This window comes from Hemitrygon akajei, chromosome 9 (genome assembly GCF_048418815.1).
Source record: "Hemitrygon akajei chromosome 9, sHemAka1.3, whole genome shotgun sequence".
In the NCBI taxonomy this organism is placed as follows: Eukaryota; Metazoa; Chordata; class Chondrichthyes; order Myliobatiformes; family Dasyatidae; genus Hemitrygon; species Hemitrygon akajei.
The window spans coordinates 101,792,660-101,816,959 of NC_133132.1; the positions used below are offsets into that span (position 1 = coordinate 101,792,660).

At 40.2% G+C, this 24,300-nt stretch overlaps 1 protein-coding gene across 3 annotated transcripts in view; it reads right to left on the bottom strand.

Annotated features, from left to right (window-relative positions):
- The window catches only part of sipa1l2 (signal induced proliferation associated 1 like 2), a 511,308-nt gene that overhangs the window by 235,925 nt on the left and 251,083 nt on the right, over window positions 1–24,300 (bottom strand). For all 3 annotated transcript variants that reach the window (XM_073056679.1, XM_073056680.1, XM_073056678.1), the window contains 2 exons: window positions 19,428–19,602; window positions 12,300–12,403 (listed from right to left, as the gene is read on the bottom strand). In XM_073056679.1, the coding sequence (XP_072912780.1) occupies window positions 12,300–12,403; window positions 19,428–19,602 (279 nt within the window). The remainder of the gene's footprint in view (window positions 1–12,299; window positions 12,404–19,427; window positions 19,603–24,300) is intronic.

The following is a 24,300-nucleotide window of genomic DNA, read 5'->3' on the forward strand; positions in this document are numbered from 1 at the left end:
CAGTGGTACCCTTGTCACGTGACTGGGGTTGAAGTTATACTGGACATGAGGTAATGGTGGAGTGATGTCATTTTCCCGCCAGTAGAGGTTATGTGACAGGTTTTTTCTACAGGGTATAAAAGGAAGACCCACCCTGTCAGGTGGGGCAGTTCGTGGCTGGATTTGCCAAGATGACTTCATATCACTGTGTGATTTAATGTGATGACGCAGTTTAGTTAAAAATGAAGTTTTATATAATGCCTAAAGTTTAAAAGGTCAGAGCCAACGGTTTCTTTGCTAAGGGAGAGTGAAGAGAAGTTTGGAAAATGGAGATCCAGAAAAATCGATTTTCGATGGATTGACTTCGACCTTGTGTGATCCTCATTCGGAAGGATTTTGTTTACTATTCTCACGATAGTCTCCGCTGGAAAAAGCGGGAGATTGAGAATATTGTGGAAGGAAGGTCAGTCACTTTAAGTTGTTATATTTAATAAAATTCGACGTGGGAGTTCGACGCTGGGAATCGAAGGACATCGACGTGGAAGAGAATTTACCTCGTTTTAAAAAGTCTCTCCTTTTAAAAGTACCGTGAGCTTTTGAACTGTCGGCATATCGTTCTTTGAACTGTTTTCATTCGGCAATTCGCTTTGGAGAACTGTTTTTTCCAATACTACTTTAAAGACTGTTTGAGACTGCAAAGCTATTAAGAACTGTCTGACCAGCTGTCAGCAGCTGAGCTCGGATCATTGTTTGGGTTTGTTTACTTTTGAAGGGGGTTTGTTATCAGTGTTTAATAAACATGTTATTCGTTATAAAACCCCTTGCCTAACTCATCTATATTATTGTTGCCCGAATACGTAACATAATTATGGGGGCTCGTCCGGGATTGAATTATTTGAGTTTAAAAAGTTTTTTGAATTTTGAGTTGGTGTTTTGGTAACGGGGATTGCTCGTTGTTTTTTGTTTGATTGGCTTGTGAGTGGTATTCGGCAACGATGAATATTGATGAGTTTCTGGATTCGCCAGTCGCGGATTTGTTAGCGAAGGCGAAAAAAACTGAAGTCTTTGAACTTGCTGATCGGTTGCATCTTAAAGGGATTTTGCCAACTACATCAAAAGCTGTAATACAGAGAAAGATCGCATCACATTTTGTGGCTTCGGGTCGTTTTGAAGAATCGATTTTAGAATCGTTTCCAATAAGTAATCTGGAGATGCAGTTGCAAATTGAACAAATGAGGTTGGAACAAAGTAAAGCAGAGTTAGAGAGGTGTAAATTGGAATCTGAGCAGAAGAAAAGAGAATTTGAATATGCAATGGTGAATTTAAGGTCTGAGAATCAGTCTTCTGATTCTAGAAAACCGTTTGTTGCTAGCCAAGAAATTAAATTGGTCCCTCCATTTAGTGAAACAGAAGTGGAGAGATATTTTCAACATTTTGAAACTATTGCTCGGATGTCAGAGTGGCCGAAAGATAAATGGTCAGTGTTATTACAGAGTGTAATCAAAGGCAAGGCACAACAGGTTTACACAGCTTTAACTGCTGCGCAAGCATTAGATTATGATATTGTGAAAGAAAATATTCTCAAATCGTATGAATTGGTCCCAGAAGCGTACAGAGAAAGATTCAGGAGTTTGAAAAAGTCTGTGGAAAAGACTTATGTGGAATTTGCCTATGATAAAGCTATGTGTTTTGAGAGATGGGTTTCTTCTAAAAATGTAAATGGGGACTATGAGACATTGAGAGAGCTGATTTTAATGGAGGAATTTAAAAGAAGCATTCCTGTTGAAGTAAGGACCTACTTAAATGAGAGGGATACTGATAAATTGCAGGACTGTGCTAGATTAGCTGATGAGTATGTTTTAATCCATAAGAATAAATTTCCTCAGGGTAGAATTTTCAAGAGGAAAAATAATATGGAGACTCCAGGTAAATTAGAAATTAAATCAGAGGTTAATGAGAGAGGTAAGGAGGAAGGAAAACCTGTGAAGGAAAGACAGTTTGGTCTTATTTGTAACTATTGTAAGAAGCTTGGCCATGTAATAGCTAACTGTTTCAAATTGAAAAAGAAAGAGAAGGAAGCAGTTCCAGATGCTTGTGTGCAACATACTGAAGCACCTGTAAAGTTACAGGGTTTGGTAAACACAAATGAGGATTTGTTAGAGTCTGACAAAGTTAGAAAGGGATATGATCACTTTATAACTGAAGGGTTTGTATCCTTGAAAGAAGGATCTACTCTGGTGCCAATAAAAATTCTTAGGGATACTGGAGCTTCTCAATCACTGATGTTAGATAGTGTGTTGAAGTTTAATGAAAAGAGTGATACTGGTGAGGTAAATTACATAAGAGGTGTTGGAAGTGATTTTATGCCTGTACGTTTACATGAAGTAAATTTAAAGTCGGGGTTAGTTACAGGATTTGTTAAGGTAGGATTACAGCATAGCTTACCTGTGAAGGGTATTTCTTTATTGTTAGGTAATGACTTGGCAGGTGGACAAGTTTTTCCTGAAGTGCATTTGACAATGGAATCAGAGGAACCAGAGGTGAATTCTAACACAGATTTTTCTTGTGTTGTGACTAGAGCGATGGCTAACAAAATTGATGTGCAGAATGAGGTTGTTACTCATGACTGTTCAACTCAGGATTTGAGTTTTGAGGATGTGTCAGAAACTTTCTTACCTTCGTTGTTTGAACAAGATTCTGGGAGTAAGTCTGACTATGAAGATTTATCTCTGTCTCGGAAGGAGATGATAGCAGAGCAGAATAGAGATCCTGAGATTGTAAAATTAAGGGAACAAGCTTTACTAGGTAGTGAAATTGAGAAGGTGTCAGTAGGATATTATTTGGAAAAAGGAGTGTTGATGAGGAAGTGGAGGTCGCCTACAATTCCTGCAAGTGAGGAATGGAATGTTGTTTATCAGGTAGTTGTTCCTAAAGTTTATCGGAATGAGATTTTGACTTTAGCTCATAGTGTGCCTTTAGGTGGACATCAAGGGGTAAGGAAAACTGTGGACAAGATTTTAAAACATTTTTACTGGCCTGGTTTAAGAAAAGATGTGGCGATGTTTTGTAAGACGTGCCATACTTGTCAAATTGTGGGTAAACCAAATCAGGTTACACCAGTAGCTCCATTACAACCTATTCCAGCATTTGGTGAACCGTTTTCTAAAGTTATTGTAGATTGTGTTGGTCCATTACCAAAGACAAAAACTGGTTATCAGTATTTGTTGACTATCATGTGTACTTCGTCTAGGTTTCCAGAGGCAGTACCACTTAGGAATATAAAAGCTAAAACTGTGACGAAGGCTCTTATAAAATTCTTTACTTATTTTGGATTGCCTAAGGAAATACAAACTGATCAAGGTAGTAATTTTATGTCTGGATTGTTTCAACAGATAGTTTATAAATTGGGAGCTAAGCAAATCACTTCGTCTGCATACCATCCAGAATCGCAAGGTGCCTTGGAGAGGTTTCATTCTACTCTCAAGAATATGATTGGGACATATTGTGTGGAGAATGAAAGTGACTGGGATGAGAGTATAAACTTACTTTTATTTGCAGTAAGGGAATCAGTACAGGAATCTTTAGGGTTTAGTCCATTTGAACTTGTGTTTGGACATAGAGTTAGAGGACCTTTAGCTTTATTGAAGGAACAGTGGATTAGTAAGGAAGTGCATACTAATTTGTTGGACTATGTTTTGAAATTTAAGGACAGGTTACATAAAGCTTGTAGCTTAGCCAAGGAAAATTTGAAGTTGGCTCAGGAGAAAATGAAGACTTGGTATGATAAGGAAGCTAGGATGAGGATGTTTAAGCCTGGAGATAAGGTGTTGGTTCTTTTCCCAGTGCAGACAAATCCTTTACAAGCTAGATTTCATGGACCTTATGAAATTGTGTCTAGAGTTAATGATGTGGATTATGTAATAAAAACTCCAGATCGTAGAAGGTCAACACAACTTTGCCACATAAATATGATTAAACCATATTTTGAGAAACAATCTGATACCGTGACTGTTGTGGTTAGTGAGAATGAGTTGGATTTAACTGGGAACATGATAGATGATTCATCTGACTTTCATTCTAAATCTAACATTGTTTCTGTTAGGTTACTTAATTCGACTATTTTGGAAAATATGGATGAGAAATTAGCACATTTACAGCTAGAGCAGAAACAACAGATGAAGGAATTGATTTTTAAGTATAAGGATTTGTTTCCAGATGTTCCGAGAAGGACTACTATAGCTTCACATGATGTAGATGTTGGAGATGCCAAACCTATTAAACAACATCCATATAGGATGAACATGGAAAAATGTGAACTTGCTGAGAAAGAAATTGAATACATGTTAGAGAATGATATTATTAGACATTCTAACTCGAATTGGAGTTCGCCATGTGTTATGGTGCCAAAACCTGATGGTAGTATTAGGTTTTGTACGGACTATAGGAAGGTGAATGCTGTAACGAAAACAGATGCATATCCAATTCCTAGAGTAGATGATTGTGTAGATAAGGTTGGAAAAGCAAAGTTCCTTACAAAGATTGATTTATTGAAAGGGTATTGGTGTGTTCCATTAACGGACAGAGGTAGAGAGATTTCGGCATTTGTAACTCCATCTGGGTTATATGAGTATAATGTTCTTCCATTTGGGATGAAGAATGCCCCAGGTACTTTTCAGAGGATGATTAATTCTGTGATTCAGGGTTTGAAAGATACTGATGCTTATATTGATGATTTAGTGACAGGAAATGATACTTGGGAAGCACACATTATTGCGGTGGAGAAATTGTTTGAAAGGCTTTCAAAAGCTAACTTGACTATTAATTTAGCCAAGAGTGAATTTGGACATGCTACTGTGACTTACCTTGGTTATGTTGTAGGTCAAGGTAAGGTAGCTCCTGTTCAGGCAAAAGTTCAGGCAATTTTAGAAATTCCCACTCCAACGGGGAAAAAAACTCTCAGAAGATTTTTGGGAATGGTAGGATATTATCGAAAATTTTGTAAGAATTTTGCTAATGTTGCCCTTCCATTAACTAACCTTCTGCAGAAGAATGTGAGGTTTGTGTGGACGGTGTTTTGTCAGGAAGCATTTGAAAAATTGAAAACAATGATATGTGAACAACCTGTGCTTAAGGCACCTGACTTTGAAAAACCTTTTTCATTAGCTGTGGATGCTAGTGATGAAGCTGCGGGAGCAGTATTGATGCAAAGGAATGAGGGTGATGAGGTTGATCATCCAGTAGCTTACTTTTCTAAGAAATTTAATAAGCATCAAAGAAACTATTCAACAATAGAGAAAGACTTGTTATCTCTTGTTTTGGCTTTGGAATATTTTGAGGTATATGTTGGTACAACTCAAAAACCACTTATTGTTTACACTGATCATAATCCGTTAGTTTTTCTGAGAAAGATGAAAAACAAAAACAGAAGATTGTTAAATTGGAGTTTGATGTTACAAGAGTACAATATTGTGATAACTCATATTAAAGGTAAAGATAATGTGGTTGCTGATTGTCTATCTCGATGTTGAATGTACAATGTTTTTGGAGTGGTTTTTTTTATTGTAACACTCCTACTGTATTGTATATTGTGTATGTTATATAATTTATACCTTTGTTTTTTTTTTGGGTTTTTTTTTTGTAAGTAATTGTTAAAATTTTTGTTCTTGACAGACCAAAAATGTTTTTTTTGGAGGGAGGTGTTACGTACCCGTGACACGTGACAGTGGTACCCTTGTCACGTGACTGGGGTTGAAGTTATACTGGACATGAGGTAATGGTGGAGTGATGTCATTTTCCCGCCAGTAGAGGTTATGTGACAGGTTTTTTCTACAGGGTATAAAAGGAAGACCCACCCTGTCAGGTGGGGCAGTTCGTGGCTGGATTTGCCAAGATGACTTCATATCACTGTGTGATTTAATGTGATGACGCAGTTTAGTTAAAAATGAAGTTTTATATAATGCCTAAAGTTTAAAAGGTCAGAGCCAACGGTTTCTTTGCTAAGGGAGAGTGAAGAGAAGTTTGGAAAATGGAGATCCAGAAAAATCGATTTTCGATGGATTGACTTCGACCTTGTGTGATCCTCATTCGGAAGGATTTTGTTTACTATTCTCACGATAGTCTCCGCTGGAAAAAGCGGGAGATTGAGAATATTGTGGAAGGAAGGTCAGTCACTTTAAGTTGTTATATTTAATAAAATTCGACGTGGGAGTTCGACGCTGGGAATCGAAGGACATCGACGTGGAAGAGAATTTACCTCGTTTTAAAAAGTCTCTCCTTTTAAAAGTACCGTGAGCTTTTGAACTGTCGGCATATCGTTCTTTGAACTGTTTTCATTCGGCAATTCGCTTTGGAGAACTGTTTTTTCCAATACTACTTTAAAGACTGTTTGAGACTGCAAAGCTATTAAGAACTGTCTGACCAGCTGTCAGCAGCTGAGCTCGGATCATTGTTTGGGTTTGTTTACTTTTGAAGGGGGTTTGTTATCAGTGTTTAATAAACATGTTATTCGTTATAAAACCCCTTGCCTAACTCATCTATATTATTGTTGCCCGAATACGTAACACTGGTAAATGACCCAGTTATGGGGTTCGTAACACAGCATAAAAAGAAGTGGTCCTAACATCTACCCCTACGGAACATACTAGTCACTGGTAGCCAACCAGAAAAGGATCCTTTTATTCCCACACACTGCCTCCCCCAATCAGCCAATGCCCTAAACATGCCAGTAAATTTACTGTAACTCCACTGGCTCTTAACTTGGTAAGCAGCCTCATGTGTGGCACCTTGTCAAAGGCCTTCTGAAAATCCAAAATGCCCATCCGTTACATCACTTTATCTATCCTACTTCTAATCTCCTCAAAGAATTCCAACAGGTTCAATTTTCCCTTAAGGAAACCATGCTGACTTTGTCCTATCTTGTTCTGTGTTACCAATTACTCCATAACCTCATCCTTAACAATTGACTCCAACACCTTTCCAACCACTGAGGTCAGGCTAACTGATCTACAATTTCCTTTCTGTAAAAGAGTGGAGTGGCATTTGCAATTTTCCAGTCCTCTGCCATCATGCCAGAATCCAATGATGTTTGAAAGATCATTTTAATGCCTCCATAAAATCTACTAATACCTCTTTCAGAACCCTAGGAAGCAGTTCATCTGTCCAGGTGACTTAAGTACCCTTAGCTCTTTCAGCTTTTTGAGCACTTTCTGCCTTGTAATAGTAACTGCACTCACTTCACTTCCCTTCCCTCATGTTCTTCAGCATCTGGCAGTCCTATATCCAACCTCATCTCTCTTTTGATTTTTACATTCTCGAAAAAGTTTTTACTATTCACTTTGATATTGTCTGCTAGCTTGCTTTCATATTCCATCTTTTCCCTCCTAATGATTTTTTTAATTGCTCTCTGTAGGTTTTTAAAAAGCTTCCCAATCTTCAATCTTCTCACTAATTTTTGCTTTGTTGTATGCCCTCTTTTTTGCTTTTACAATAGCTTTGACTTCCCTTGTCAGCCACAGTTGTACTATTTTGCCATTTGAGTATTTCTTCATCTTTGGAATACACATGTCTTGTACCTTCCTCATTTTCCCCAGGAACTTATGCCACTGCTGCTCTGCTGTCATCCCTGCCAGCATCTCCTTCCAACTTATTTTGGCCAGCTTCTCTCTCATATCACAATAATTTTCTTTACTGAAATACTGCTATGTTAGACTTTACTTTCTTCCTATCAAATTTCAAGTTGAACTCAATCATATTGTGATCACTGCCTCCTAAGGATTCTTTTATCTTAAGCTCCCTAATCACCCCTGGTTCTTTACATAATACCCAATCCACTATAGCTGATCCCCTTGTAGGCTGGCTTACTGACAAACTGCTCTAAAAAGCCATCTCATAGGCAATCAACAAACTCACTCTCAAGATTCATTACCAGCCTGATTTTCCCAATTAACCTGCATGTTGAAATCTCCCATGACTATCGTAATCTTGCCCTTTGACAAGCTTTTTCTATTTCCTGTTGTAATCTGTGGTCCACATCCCAGCTACTACTGGGAGGCCTGTATATAACTGCCATCAGGGTCCTTTTACCCTTGCAATTTCTTAAATTAACACACAAGGATTCAACATCTTCCAATCCAATGTCACATCTTTCTACTGAGTTGATGCCATTCCTTACCAACAGAGTCACACCACCCCCTCTGCCTACCTTCCTATCTCTCTGATACACTGTGTAACCTTGGACATTCTGCTCCCAACTACAACCATCCTTCAGCCACAATTCAGTGATGACCACAACATCATATGTGACAATCTGTAACAGTACAACAAGATCATCCACCTTATTTCTTATACACTGTACATTGAGATATAACACTGAGAATTGTATTTGCTACCCTTTTTGATTTTGCATTAGACCACCTACCACATGCTTCTGTGGCTTCATGTGACCCTGATCAGGGGCTAAGCAGGTACAGCATCTTGCCCAAGGGTGACCTGCAAGCTAGTGGAGGAAAGGAGCACCTTATACCTCTTTTGTAGATACATAACTCCACTCCACCACCCATCAGTCTGTATTCGCTGGAATTTAGAAGAATGAAGGGTGATCTCATTGAAACCTATCGAATGTTTAAAGGCCTAGATAGAGTGGATGTGGAGAGGAGGTTTCCTATAGTGGAGGAGACTAGAACTAGAGGGCACAAGCTCAAAATAGAGGGACATCCATTTAGAATGGAGATAGGGATGAATTTCTATGGCCAGAGGCTGTTGTGGAGTCCAGGTCATTGAGTTATTTAAGGCTAAGGTTGATAAATTATTGGTTAGGGTGTGAAAGTTTATGAGAGAAGGCAGAAGAATGACGTTGAGGGGAAGTGAATCAGCCATGATCAAATGGCAGAGCTAAATGGGCTGAATGGCCTAATTCTGTTCCAATATTTTATGGTCTTATATATGTTACCATATACAACTCTGAGATTCATTTCCTTGCTAGCATACTCAATAAATCCAATAAGAATAATAGAATCAATGAAAGACCCAACCAATAGGGTGGACAGCCAGTCTACAAACAGTATTGCAATGTTCTCCCCCTCCCCCCCGGTTCTCAGTGGAGCCTCCTTGTATGAGGTTGCTAACTAGAGAATGATATCTGCTCTCACACCTATTAACAACTGAATTATGACTGTCTACACTAGTTTATTGTACTATACAGTAGATCTGTAGGGCCACATGCTGACGGTCTATAGACTCTCCGAATTAGGTAGATCTATCAGTTTAGTCAGTTTAAAGCTACTTTACTTCATTTCAGTTATATGATAATCCAGTATTTGCTCTTCTGAATTGTAGTACTAAATAAAGGAATTAGTCTAGTTGCACACCATTTTCCTCCCACTGATGTCCTTAAATAGATATGTTGCTCAGTGGCATTCACTTTCAGTACATCTATCAATGACACAAAAAAAAAGCCACTGAAAATTGATTTGCAATCATTTCAGTGAGCAGCTTACTAAAGAAATTTTAAATGCAATTCCCTTTTGACCCATATTGGTTCAACAGTAGGGGCAATTTATTTCCAAGTAAAAATATATTACTTAAGAATTTGTTGACATACTAATGAGAGGGGATTTTTAAAAAAAAAGTCTTTTCCCCTTCTTTCGTTGAATGGTAAAATATTAGATTTAACAAGAATCCAAAATCAAGCAACAAGATAAAATGGAAAGGTGATATAACAGCGCAGCAGTTTGCGCCACACTTTAAGAGTGCTAACTGTAAGATCGAGTTTCATCCCCACTGATGGTGTAAGGAGTTTCCACGTTCTCTCTGTGACCACATAGGTTTCCTCCCGCATTTGAAAAGATGTACAGCTAGGTTTGGTAAGTTGTAAGCGAGCTGTGCCGTCACTAGAAGTGTGTTGACTCTCCTGGACTGCCTAGCACAATCGTCACTGATTTGATTTGATGCAAATTATGCTTTTTACTGTATGTTTCGATGTACATGTGACAATAAAACTTTTCTATCTGTAATCAAAAAATTTACTCAGTAGAATCTTGCAAGGAGACAACCAGCTTAACAATCTCACAACAACGATCTGGTGTGGTGGTGCATCACTGACTTATTTTGACACCAAGCCATACAAAGAGCTACAAGGACCAAAAAGCTGCTCACCCACTTTAGTGATAATCTCTTAGATGAGAGAAAGGCAAAGTGACTCAGGGAAAAAAATCTAGATCTTAGGGTCTTTGTAGCTGAAAGGCATATTACTGATAATTAGGTTATAAAAAGTTCAGGGAGGTAGAAATCTTGGAAAAAGACATGTACATCTCCACATCGAAGTTACCCTAAGGAGCAAGAATGGCGAAGTCCAAGAGCCATCTTGCCTTCTTATTTCTTGGCTAGCAAAAAATGCAAATGGAATATAAATATTAAAATTAAATGGAGTACATCAAGAACTGATATAATGACTTTGGTATGTAGATTGGATATTCTATGGTAATTAAGTAGTGCCTATCTGAATTAAAAACAGTCACCCAGCAAAATATGAATAATGCATCAGTTTAAGCCCAGAGTTCCAACACTTACAAAATTTGCTCAAGTGTTTTAGAAGCCTTTGATGCATTTATCATTAACATTACCTAGTATTGAGTAAAACTAGAAATAGCACCTAAATCATGTTTTATAAAGATTTTTGTATTAATTTTTTAAGTCAAACATTTTCTCCAAGTAATTTTTCTGAGCATATGGCATTACTTCATGGGTAACAGATCCTTTGGCTCAGTCCAACAAGCTAAAGGATACTCAAGTTACTCAGCCTATCACTACTCGGGCAGTCCAAAGCTAGAGCATCTGGGTTAACTGTGTACAGTTTTGGTCTCCAGGGTTAAGGAACGACATCCTGGCTATAGAGGAAGTGCAGCGTAGATTCACGAGGTTAATTCTTGGGATGTCCGGACTGTCTTACTCAGAGAGGTTAGAGAGACTGGGCTTGTACACGCTGGAATTAAGGAGATTGAGAGGGGATCTGATTGAAACATATAAGATTATTAAGGGATTGGACAAGATAGAGGCAGGAAATATGTTCCAGATGCTGGGAGAGTCCAGTACCAGAGGGTATGGTTTGAGAATAAGGGGTAGGTCATTTAGGACAGAGTTAAGGAAAAACTTCTTCTCCCAGAGAGTTGTGGGGGTCTGGAATGCACTGCCTCAGAAGGCAGTGGAGGCCAATTCTCTGGATGCTTTCAAGAAGGAGCTAGATAGGTATCTTATAGATAGGGGAATCAAAGGATATGGGGACAAGGCAGGAACCGGGTATTGATAGTAGATGATCAGCCATGATCTCAGAATGGCGGCGCAGGCTCAAAGGGCCGAAAGGTCTACTTCTGCACCTATTGTCTATTGTCTATAAATATAGCGCCTTAAAATCACCCAAACCAGTTGAAAACAGCAAACAGATTAAACCAAGACGCGAACCTCAACTTTCTGTATTATAGGGAGGCATGGTAGCATAGAGTTTAGCATAATCATTTTATTGCATTCGGGATCACCGATCAGGGTTCATTTCTCACCACTAGCTATAAGAAGTTTGTACGTTCTCCCCATGACCATAGGCTTCCTCTGGGCGCTCCGGTTTCCTTCCACATTCTAAAGACATAGGGTTAGGGTTAGGGCTAGTGAGTTGTGGGAATGCTATGTTGGTGCTGGAAGCATGACCACACTTGTGGTCTACCCCAGCACATCCTCAGACTCTGTCAGTTGTTGACACAAACGACACATTTCACTGTGTGTTTCAAAGTCTATGTAAAAATAAAATTAATTTTATATAGTTTAATTGAATTTTGCTTTGATCAACTGAGCCATCAGGAAAAACAAGACTCATAGTGAATCAATTAACACAAGTAAAATCTTGATTGCACGTTCTTGCAGCAAACCTCCATTATACAGCAGTGTTGTAATCAAGTAAAATATATTACTGGATAAATGATAAAAGTGTGACAGTACTGAGTATAAAGCATGCCTCAAACATTGGAAGTAAATCTTCATCTATGGTGCTCTGCAGGAAAGAACAAAGTTATACAGTTGTTAAACTATAGCACCGAATAAGTTTAAAATACAGATATTGCAGGATCTTGAACCAATGTTAATGCACCGACCAAAGTTGAATTGGTACCTCCGAATTTATTTCTAAAAATTCTGGGGAAAATAAGACTACTGCAATCTGTAAAATACAAGAATGTAACATAGTGCTGTAGGTAAAAAAAAAAGAACAAAATTTACCTTGCAATTGAAACTATGAGCTTTTCTACTGATGTTACATCTGACATCAGTAACTCACGTACCTGTTGTCTGTTGTTGGGTGTGTATGGAAGCATCGTTGATACATGGAACATGATTTCATAATCCTTATATGTAGTGTAGAGAGAATGGGTCCCCGTGGAGTCAGCTAAAATATGAAAATAAAAAGGCGATTTTAAAATGTTTGGAAAATGATCACAATTACTTGCAATAATCCCTATGTCAAGGATGTGTTGGAGGGACAAGGCTTTATGTTCAATAACGTAAGAGATGGGAGTGTTGAGGAATGGGAATAGTCCCACTTTTTCCTCTAGTCAACTCAAGCAAAAGCAGAACAAATCATGAAAAGTGAAAAGAAACAAAAATAATGGTAGATTTTAGAAATGAACAGAAATACCGAAGCAACACACACAAAATGCTGGTGGAATGCAGCAGGCCAGGCAGCATCTATAGGAAGAAGTACAGTGGATGTTACGGGCCAAGACCCTTCGTCAGGATACTAAAAATACTCATCAGAAGAGTTAGCATTTGTGGAGAACAAAATGGTCAGAGTTTCAGGTTTTTCATCAGAAAGAATCACCTTTGATCCAAACTGTATATGAATTTGATCATGAATATCTGCACATGTATACCAAATAAAGTGGCCACTGAGTATATCAAGATGTCGTTCTGGCAATGGAGATCTCCACTGCACAGTTCCCTCCATTCCATTACTTAGCTATGCTGCTCCAGCCCCTTTTAAGCCAGGACCTTCAATCTCGATGACCATCCTATTATGCAGTGTTTTATCAAATAGAAAGTTTAAGCATAACATATGAACAGCATATGGCCTTCTGCTACTTCATTAAAAGATAGTAAGTTTGCCAATATGTGCCCTTAGGACAAAAGCATGCCAGCTTTCTGTATTCAATCCACAGTTGTTGAAGTAACTGCTAGTAACTGCAGTGGACTAAGCATGCATCTTTGAGGTGCACCAATGTTGACTGTCAATGAGATGCTATTTCCAATTCGCACTGTGTCCTGCTGGTGAGGAAGTTAAGGATCCAGTTGCATAGAGAGGCCCTAAATTTGGAGCTTGTTGATTATAACTGAGGCTGATTGTGTTGAACACTGATCTGTAATCAATAACCAACAAGCTGACATTGGTATTGCTATTGTCCAGCTGATCCAAGGCTGAGTGAAGGGCCAGTAAGATTGAATCCACTATAGATCTATTGTGGAGATAGGCAAAGTGCAGCAGGTCCAGGTCCTTGATTAGGCTGGAATTGACAATTGCTATGATTCAGAGCAAGAAGACTGTGAGTGAACGGCTGATTTCCTGAGCAAAGGCAGTTTTACTACTCGGAGTAAAAAAGAGAGGCAAGATTGCGCAGGTGCATGACATCGGGCAGTAGAGCGCAATAGGTTTAAAAAGTAGACCGCCATATCCAGTGGGCAGCGGAGTGAGAGGCAGCAGAGTGATAGGGCTTTGGCTCAACAGGCTTAGCTGGTAACGGGATGAGGCGAGGTAGGTTTACCTGTGTTACCTGAGGAAAGGAGGAATTATGTGTGTGAGGCCAGTTTTCTGTGCTCGGTGTCAGATGTGGGGCGGGGGGGGGGGGGTCCTGGAGTCTCCCAGCCTCCTGGACGGCCGTATCTGCACCCAGTGTGTCGAGCTGCAGCTCCTAAGGGACTGTGTTAGGGAACTGGAGATGCAGCTCGATGACCTTCGCCTGGTCAGGGAGAGCGAGGAGGTGGTAGAAAGGAGTGATAGGCAGGTGGTCACACCGGGGCCACAGGAGACAGACAATTAGGGTCACAGTCAGGAGGGGGAAGGGAAAGAGTCAGGTACTAGAGAGTACCCCTGTGGCCGTGCCTCTGGCTCAGAGTCTGGCCCTGTGGCTCAGAAGGGTAGGGAAAGGAAGAGGAAGGCAGTAGTGATAGGGGACTCTATAGTTAGGGGGTCAGACAGGCAATTCTGTGGACGCAGGAAACAAACTCAGATGGTAGCTTCCCCTCCAGGTGCCAGGGTCCGGGATACTTCAGATTGTGTCCAAGATATCCTGCAGTGGGAGGGAGAACAGCCAGAGGTCATGGTACATATTAGTACCAATGACATAGGTAGGAAAAGAGAAGAGGTCCTGAAAAAAGACTACAGGGAGTTAGGAAGGAAGTTGAGAAGCAGGACCGCAAAGGTAGTAATCTCTGGATTACTGCCTGTGCCACACGACAGTGAGAATAGGAATAGAATGAGGTGAAGGATAAATGTGTGGTTAAGGGATTCGAGCAGGTGGCAGGGATTCAGATTTCTGGATCATTGGAACCTCTTTTGGGACAGGTATGACCTGTACAAAAAGGACGGGTTGCACTTGAATCCCAGGGGGACCAATATCCTGGTGGGGAGGTTTGCTAAGGCTACTGGGGAGAGTTTAAACTAGAATTGTTGGGGGTGGGAACCGAACTGAAGAGACTGGGGAAGAGGAGGTTAGCTCACAAATAGAGAAAGCTTGTAGACAGTGCGAGAGGGAGGATAGGCAGGTGATAGAGATGGGACGCACTCAGACCAAAGGTTTGAGATGTGTCTATTTTAACGCAAGGAGTGTTGTGAACAAAGCAGATGAGCTTAGAGCGTGGATCAGTAATGGAGATATGATGTGGTGGCCATTACAGAGACCTGGATGGCTCAGGGACAGGAATGGTTACTTCAAGTGCCGGGTTTTAGATGTTTCAGAAAGGACAGGGAGGGAGGCAAAGGAGGTGGGGGCATGGCACTGTTGATCAGAGATAGTGTCACGGCTGCAGAAAAGGTGGACACCATGGAGGGATTGTCTACAGAGTCTATGTTGGTGGAGGTTAGGAACAGGAAGGGGTCAATAACTTTACTGGGTGTTTTTTATAGGCCACCCAACAGTAACAGGGATATGGAGGAGCAGATAGGGAAACAGATCCTGGAAAGGTTTAATAATAACAGAGTTGTCGTGATGGGAGATTTAAATTTCCCAAATATCTATTGGCATCTCCCTAGAGCAAAGGGTTTAGATGGGGTAGAGTTTGTTAGGTGTGTGCAGGAAGGTTTCTTGACACAATATGCAGATAAGCCTACAAGAGGAGAGGCTGTACTTGATTTGGTATTGGGAAATGAACCTGGTCAGGTGTCAGATCTCTCAGTGGAAGAGCATTTTGGAGATAGTGATCATAATTCTATCTCCTTTACAATAGCATTGGAGAGAAATAGGAACAGACAAATTAGAAAACCATTTAATTGGAGTAAGGGGGAATTATGAGACTATCAGGCAGGAAATTGGAAGCTTAAATTGGAAACAAATGTTCTCAGGGAAAAGTACGGAAGAAACGTGGCAAATATTCAGGGGATATTTGTGTGGAGTTCTGTATTGGTACATTCCAATGAGACAGGGAAGTTATGGTAGGGTACAGGAACCGTGGTGTACAACGGCTGTAATAAATCTAGTCAAGAAGAAAAGCTTACAAAAGGTTCAAAGAGCTTGGTAATGTCAGAGATCTAGAAGATTATAAGGCTAACAGGAAGGAGCTTAAGAAGGAAATTAGGAGAGTCAGAAGGGGCCATGAGAAGGCCTTGGCGGGCAGGATTAAGGAAAATCCCAAGGCATTCTACGAGTATGTGAAGAGCAAGAGGATGACATGAAAAAATAGGACCTATCAAGCAAGTGTGACAGTGGGAAAGTGTGTATGGAGCCAGAGGAAATAGCAGAGGTACTTAATGAATACTTTACTTCAGTATTCACTATGGGAAAGGATCTTGGTGATTGCAGTGATGACTTGCAGCAGACTGAAAAGCTCGAGTATGTAGATATTAAGAAAGGGGATGTGCTGGAGCTTTTGGAAAGCATCAAGTTAGATAAGTTGCCGGGACTGGATGAGATGTACCCCAGGCTACTGTGGGAGGTGAGGGAGGAGATTGCTGAGCCTCTGGCGATGATCTTTGCATCATCAATGGGGATGGGAGAGGTTCCGGAGGATTGAAGGATTGCGAATGTTGTTCCTTTATTCAAGAAAGGGAGTAGAGATAGACCAGGAGATTATGGATCAGTGAGTCTTACCCCAGTGGTTGATAAGTTGATGGAGAAGATCCTGAGAGGCAGGATTTATGAACATTTGGAGAGGTATAATATGATTAGGAACAGTCAGGATGGCTTTGTCAAAGGCCTTACAAGACTGATTGAATTTTTTGAGGATACGACTAAATACACATGAAGCTAGAGTAGTAGATGCAGTATCTATGGACTTCAGCAAGGCATTTGATAAGATACCCCCTGCAAGGTTTATTTAGAAAGTGAGGAGGCATGGGATCCAAGGGGACATTGCTTTGTGGATCCAGAACTGGCTCACCCACAGAAGGTGAAGAGTGGTTGTAGATGGGTCATATTCTGCATGGAGGTCGGTCACCAGTGGAGTGCCTCAGGGATCTGTTCTGGGACCCTTACTCTTCATGATTTTTATAAATGACCTGGATGATGAAATGAAAGGATGGGTTAGAAAGTTTGCTGATGACACAAAGGTTGGAAGTGTTGTGGATAGTGTGGAGGGCTGTCAGAGGTTACAGCAGGTCATTGATAGGATGCAAAATTGGGCTGAGATGTGGCAGATGGAGTTCAACCCAGATAAGTGGTAAGTGGTTCATTTTGGTAGGTCAAATATAATGGCAGAATATAGTATTAATGGTAAGACTCTTGGCAGTGTGGAGGATCAGAGGGATCTTGGAGTCCAAGTGCATAGGTTGCTCAAAGTTGCTGCGCAGGTTGACTCTGTGATTAAGAAGGCATACGTGTATTGGCCTTCATCAATCATGGAAATGAATTTAGGAGTCAAGAGGCAATGTTGCAGATATATAGGAACCTGGTCAGACCCCACTTGGAGTACTGTGCTCAGTTCTGGTTGCCTCACTACAGGAAGGATGTGGAAACCATAGCAAGGGTGCAGAGGAGATTTACAAGGATATTGCCTGGATTGGGGAGCATGCCTTGAGAATGGGTTGAGTGAACTCGGCCTTTTCTCCTTGGAGCAACGGAAGATGAGAGGTGACCTGATAGAGGTGTATAAGATGATAAGAGGCATTGATCATGTGGATAGTCAGAGGCTTTTTCCCAGGGCTGAAACGGTTGCCACAAGAGGACAGGTTTAAGGTGGTGGGGTGTAGGTACAGAGGAGATGTCAAGGGTAAATTTTTTACTCAGAGAGTGGTGAGTGTGTGGAATGGGCTGCCGGCAATGGTGGTGGAGGCTGATATGATAGGGTCTTTTAAGAGACTTTTGGATAGGTACATGGAGCTTAGAAAAATAGAGAGCTATAGGTAAGCCTAGTAATTTCTAAGGTAGGGTCATGTTCAGCACAACTTAGTGGGCCGAAGGGCCTGTATTGTGCTGTAGGTTTTCTAATGTTTCTATGTTTAACCTCTCAAAGCATTCATCACACTAAATGTGAGTGCAACTGGGCGATAGTTGTTGAGGCAGCTCATCCTGATCTTCTTGGGCATTGATATCTTTGTCACCCTTTTGAAGGATGTGGGACACTCTGACTGCAGCAGTGAGAGATTAAAGATGTCCTTGAACACTCCTGCTAGTTGCTGCACAGGTTTTCAATGCTCTATTAGGTACACCAAACGGGCCTGACATCTTGTTCAAAAATGTTCTGATGTTGAAGACGACGAGGGAAGGGGGAGGGATTTTTGGTTAAACCGGAACAAGAAATTGGGTTTCATATCATCAAGTTGGAGGCTACTCATACAGAATATTAGGTGCTGCTCCTCCACCCAGAGAGTGGCCTCATCACTCACAAGAGGAGACCATGGACCAACAGGTCAGAATGGGAATAGGAACAGTAATTAAAATGGTTGGCCACCAAGAAATTACACTTTTAGCATAATTTCCAGCATCTGCAGAATTTTTGGTGTCCATCAAAGACCCTTAACCATGTAGGTCATGCCCTGTTCTTGCTACTACCATCAAACAGGAGGTACATCCATCACCAGATTGAAGAACAGTTGTTAACCTACAACCATAAGCCTCCTCAACCAACCTGGATACTACTACTCTGAACTCACTTTCAAGGACTCTTTATAACTCACATTCTCAGTATTATTTTTATTTGCACATTGGTTGTTTGTTAGTCTTTGTCTGTTTATGTATAGTTTTCAGAAAATTATACGGTATTTCTTTTATTCCTGAAAATGCCTGCAGGATGTTGAATCTCGAAGTAGCATACGGTAGCCTTGCTTATCAATTATGTTTCTGTTAACAACATAGCATCCGTCATATGCTCTACTTTATCTTTTTCCATGGAGGCCTGACTTAAATTTTGCTACTCATATACTTGATGGCAATATATTTAGAATGTACTCAAATCATCTACACAGTAAAGCCTTCCCATTGTTTCATTATAATTTTGCATGTCATACATTGATTTTGATTTACCTGATGTAGATGTGTTCTTACCCAACTGAAATTGGTCCATCCGCATTGACTATTTTTAGCTTGGCATTGTCTGTCTCCGTTGCTATATTATGGTTGTTGTTTCTGAGGTGTGCTCCAATTCTGCAAAGCCATTTTCCTCAATGGGCCAGAAATCTAACAATCAACTTTTGAATACACTTCAAAAACTTCTCCCTCGTTTTACTATTATGTTACTACTTTCCAATTCTATACTGGGATAGGTGAAGTTACCTATCATTACCACTCCATTTTTAAAATAAATGTCCCCAATTTGCCTGCAATGAGCTTTGCTATGCCCTCTTCTCAATGCGACCATCAAGCAGAAGGTACAGACGCCTTAGATCCCACACCACCGTCAAGCTCCTGAACCACATAGTCACCACTACTGTGAACTGATTCCATAACCTAGAGAATCACTTTCAAGTACTCTTTACAACTCCTGAGTTGTAGGCCTGCTCTGTTGGTGAGTAAGGTATGGCGACAATTATGGGCTGCCCAGCAAAATCCTCACTGACTTGATTTGGCACAATTGACAAATTTCACAGTATGTTTCAAAATACATGTGGCAAGTAAAGCTAATTCTTAAATGTGCTTTTCAATAAATTGTTTGAAGCGCAATTCAGGATTTGAGGTCCCCTGTGGAAAACCCTCTTGTTCCCTCTCTCAACCAAGTAAAATATATACAAAAATCAGTTTGCAAAGAAACAGAAGGCAAAATTGGCTTACTTTTGTTGTCCAGCTGTGCTCTATACTTGCTGAAGCCTTTTAGTCTCACCCTGTGGCCAAGGAGATCAAGGAACTCTTCAAACACCGGGCTTCCTGTCTCATTGTTGTACATCTCTTCCTCAGTGCTTTGGCCTGCTTTACAGTAAAGGACTCCAACTTTATGCTGGAAGCTTAGCTGAAACAGAAGTCATCATTTTAACAAATGACTGCCAGATACATGATTTCATGGATTATTACTACATCTCAATCTCTCCAATTGCAGAATTCATTTTACCCAAAAACTCCAAGTTTCCATGCTATAAAGCAGAGGAAGCCAATCTAAGGCCTCCATCAACACCTTCAAACATATCAGCCTCTTTAAAGTAAATTTACTAGCAGAAAATATGTGAAAAGGCAGATAAACCTACACTTATACAATGCCTTTCACAAACTGATGAAGTTCCAATAGTTTCTAGCCAATTAAGTACTTTTGAGATGCAACCACTCTTCAACCAGAAAACATGTCAGCCAGTTTCTGCAGAGTGAGATCCTACAATGATCAGGGTATGCTAGATTATGGTTAAATTCAGTATCAAGAGATGGAGGCTATTGGACATATAGGCTTAAATACCATAACAGCAGCTGGGGAAAGTAAATTTAATTAATTACAGAAAGCTGGAATAATAAAATAAAACACACCCAAACAGTAATAAACGTGAGCATATCAAATTATTATTTTAAAAAGTCCTTTCTGGTTCACTAATGTCCTGGTTTGGCTTCTGCATTCTCAGACCAAAAGTAATGTAGTTAATTTAATTGTCTCCAAAGTGACTAGCAGACCACTTAGTAATAACATATGAAGAAACAAGACACACTGCATATATTTTGGTTATGTATAATCGTGTAGATATCACTAATGTACGAATGAACTTTAGTGATGTTCACATACATAACTGGACCTGGATATTAGATAAACAGAAACTTTGATGAAAACCTCTTTAACTCTCAGATAATACTGGTAAACTTAGGAAATCACTATATTAGAACACTGTACAGTATAACATTGTTGTTGCTCCTTTCCATGTCTTGTGGTGCAATGGGCGGTAACCTTGCCATTTCTTTAGATTTTAACCATATAACCATATAACAATTACAGCACAGAAATAGGCCATCTCGGCCCCTCTAGTCCGTGCCGAATGCTTACTCTCACCTAGTCCCACCTACCTGCACTCAGCCCATAACCCTCCATTCCTTTCCTGTCCATATACCTATCAATTTTTTTTAAATGACAAAATCGAACCTGCCTCTACCACTTCTACTGGAAGCTCGTTCCACACAGCTACCTCTCTCTGAGTAAAGAAGTTCCCACTCGTGTTACCCCTAAACTTTTGCCCCCTTAACTCTCAACTCATGTCCTCTTGTTTGAATCTCCCCTACTCTCAATGGAAAAAGCCTATCCATGTCAACTCTATCTATCCCCCTCATAATTTTAAATACCTCTATCAAGTCCCCCCTCAACCTTCTACGCTCCAAAGAATAAAGACCTAACTTGTTCAACCTTTCTCTGTAACTTAGGTGCTGAAACCCAGGTAACATTCTAGTAAATCTCCTCTGTACTCTCTCTATTTTGTTGACATCTTTCCTATAATTTGGTAACCAGAACTGTACACAATACTCCAAATTTGGCCTCACCAATGCCTTGTACAATTTTAACATTACATCCCAACTCCTATACTCAATGCTCTGATTTATAAAGGCCAGCATACCAAAAGCTTTCTTCACCACCCTATCCACATGAGATTCCACCTTCAGGGAACTATGCACCATTATTCCTAGATCACTCTGTTCTACTACATTCCTCAATGCCCTACCGTTTACCATGTATGTCCTATTTTGATTAGTCCTACCAAAATGTAGAACCTCACACTTATCAGCATTAAACTCCATCTGCCATCTTTCAGCCCACTCTTCTAACTGGCCTAAATCTCTCTGCAAACTTTGAAAACCTACTTCATTATCCACAACGCCACCTACCTTAGTACCATCTGTATACTTACTAATCCAATTTACCACCCCATCATCCAGATCATTAATGTATATGACAAACAACATTGGACCCAGTACAGATCCCTGAGGCACACCACTAGTCACCGGCCTCCAATCTGACAACCAGTTATCCACCACTACTTTCTGGCATCTCCCATCCAGCCACTGTTGAATCCATTTTACTACTTCAATATTAATACCTAACGATTGAACCTTCCTAACTAACCTTCCGTGTGGAACTTTGTCAAAGGCCTTACTGAAGTCCCTATAGACAACATCCACTGCTTTACCCTCATCAACTTTCCTAGTAACCTCTTCAAAAAACAATAAGATTTGTTAACTATGACCTTCCACGCACAAATCCATGTTGACAGTTACTAATCAGACCCTGTCTATCCAGATAATTATATACACCATCTCTAAGAATACTTTCCATCAATTTACCCACCACTGACGTCAAACTTACAGGCCGATAATTGCTAGGTTTACTCTTAGAACCCTTTTTAAGCAATGGAACCACATGAGCAATACGCCAATCCTCCGGCACCATCCCCATCTCTAATGACATTTGAAATATTTCTGTCAGAGCCCCGGCTATTTCTACACTAACCTCCCTCAAAGTCCTAGGGAATATCCTGTCAGGACCCAGAGATTTATCTACTTTTATATTCTTTAAAAGCGCCAGTACTTCCTCTTCTTTAATCATCATAGTTTCCATAACTACCCTACTTGTTTCCCTTACCATACACAATTCAATTCAATTTTTGTCTGTTTTTTTTTTACGGGCTGAGTTGATAGCTTGATACTCAACCCAGCATGATGGTAACCATGCAATGAGCTGGCCCAATTTCGAACCCAGGACCATTCACCTCAATGACCGATGTGGATGCCACTGCACCACCGGGAGGATTACTGTACAATATTACCATAATTGTATTTGTGGATACTCTCAGAATCAATTATACAGAGTAGATTTGCAGCTATTAGTGTCCATTTTGCAAAGCTGAGCACAAACTGAATTTCAGAGGGATCTCTGCAAATCTATCCTCACAGCTGTACAAATCATGGGTATCGAAATCTACTCCAAGGCGAGGAAGTTGGCAGTTTACGGATATAAGCTTTCATACAATAACAACATTTTCATTGTTCAAAATTATTTAGATCTATCTGTTCTATAGTGATATTATAGCAGGGCCCTATTTGGGGGGTGGGGGAGTGCTGACTCATAGAATAAGACTGAATAAACTTTAATAGCTGATGTTTCCAAGTTTACTTAAGGTGAAGGACTTCTGCTGACATTATTATCTTCCTTTTGAAAATTGCTGATCTCGGTAGTTTATTTAGAAAGGAAATTATAGGCCAGTTAGCCTAATCTCAGTCAGTGGTTGGTAAAGTGCTGGAGTCCATTAATAGGGACAAGGTACTTGGGGACTAATGATAAGTCAAAGTCAGGGAAATCTTGCCTGACACATCTGTTAGAGTTCTTCAAGGAAGTAACAAGCAGGGTGGACAAAGGAAAGGCAGTGGATGTCATTTACTTGGATTTTCAGAAGGTGTTTGATAAGGTGCCACACCTGAGGCTGCTTAAGTAGATAAAATCCTATGGCATTGCAGGAAAAATATTGGCACGGATAGCAGAATGGCTGACAGGCAGGAGGCAGTGAATGGAAATAAAAGGGGCCTTTTCTGGTTGGCTGCCGGTTCCTAATGGTGTTCATCATGGGTCAGTTTTGGGACCACTACTTTTTACATTGCTTGAATGATTTGGATAATGGAATTGATGGCTATGTGCCAAAGCTTGTGGATGATACAAGGATAGGTGGAACGTTAGGTAGTACTGAGGAAGCAATGAGATTGCAGCAGGACTTAAGACAAATTGGAAGAATGGACAAAAAATTGGCAGATGGAATATAGTGTTGGAAAGTGTATGACAATGCATGTTGGTAAAAGGAACAATAGTGCAGACTATTATTTAAATATCAGGGGTGCAGAGGGACTTAGCAGTCCTTGTGCAAGACTCCCAGAAGGTTAATTTACAGGTTGAGTCTGTGGTAAAGAAGTCAAATGCAATGTTGGTATTTATTTCAAGAGGAATGGAATATAAAAGCAAGGAGATAATGCTGAACCTTTATAAGACACTAGTCTTGGACTTTCGTCAACAGTTTTGGGTCCCATATCTCAGAAAGGATGTGCTGTCATTGAAAAGAGTCCAGAGGAGGTTCACGAGGATGATTTCAAGAATAAAGAGTGTTTAGCAGCTTGGGCCTGTACTCATTGGAATTTAAAAGAATGGGGGGTGGGGTGGGGTGGCAGGAAGACCTAATTGAAACCTACCGAAAGTTGAAAGGAATAGATAGGATGGAAATGTAGAGGATGTTTCTTATGGTGGGGGTATCAAGAACTAGAGGGTCCAGCCTCAAAATTGAGGGAAGACCATTTAAAACAGAGGTAAGGAGGAATTTTTTTAAGCCAGAGAGTAGTGAATCCATGGAATGTTCTGCCACAGACTGCGGTGGAGGCCAAGTCAGTGGGTATATTTAAGGCAGAAGTTGATCGTTTCCTGATTAAGTCTGGGCATGAAAGGATATGGCGAGAAGGCAGGTGTATGGGGTTGAATAGGAATCGGGATCAGCCATGATGGAATGGAGGAGCAGACTTGATGAGCTGAATAGCCTAATTCTGCTATGTCTTAAGGTCTTATTTTACTCAACAGCTATATAATTACTCACAAAATTAGCAAAAACAAGTCCCTTCTTGATACAATTTAACACTTATAGATTTTAAAATACATTTGTTCCATGTCTTTTGTAAAAGGTTCAGCATCTATAAGTTTCACCTCCAAGTGAAA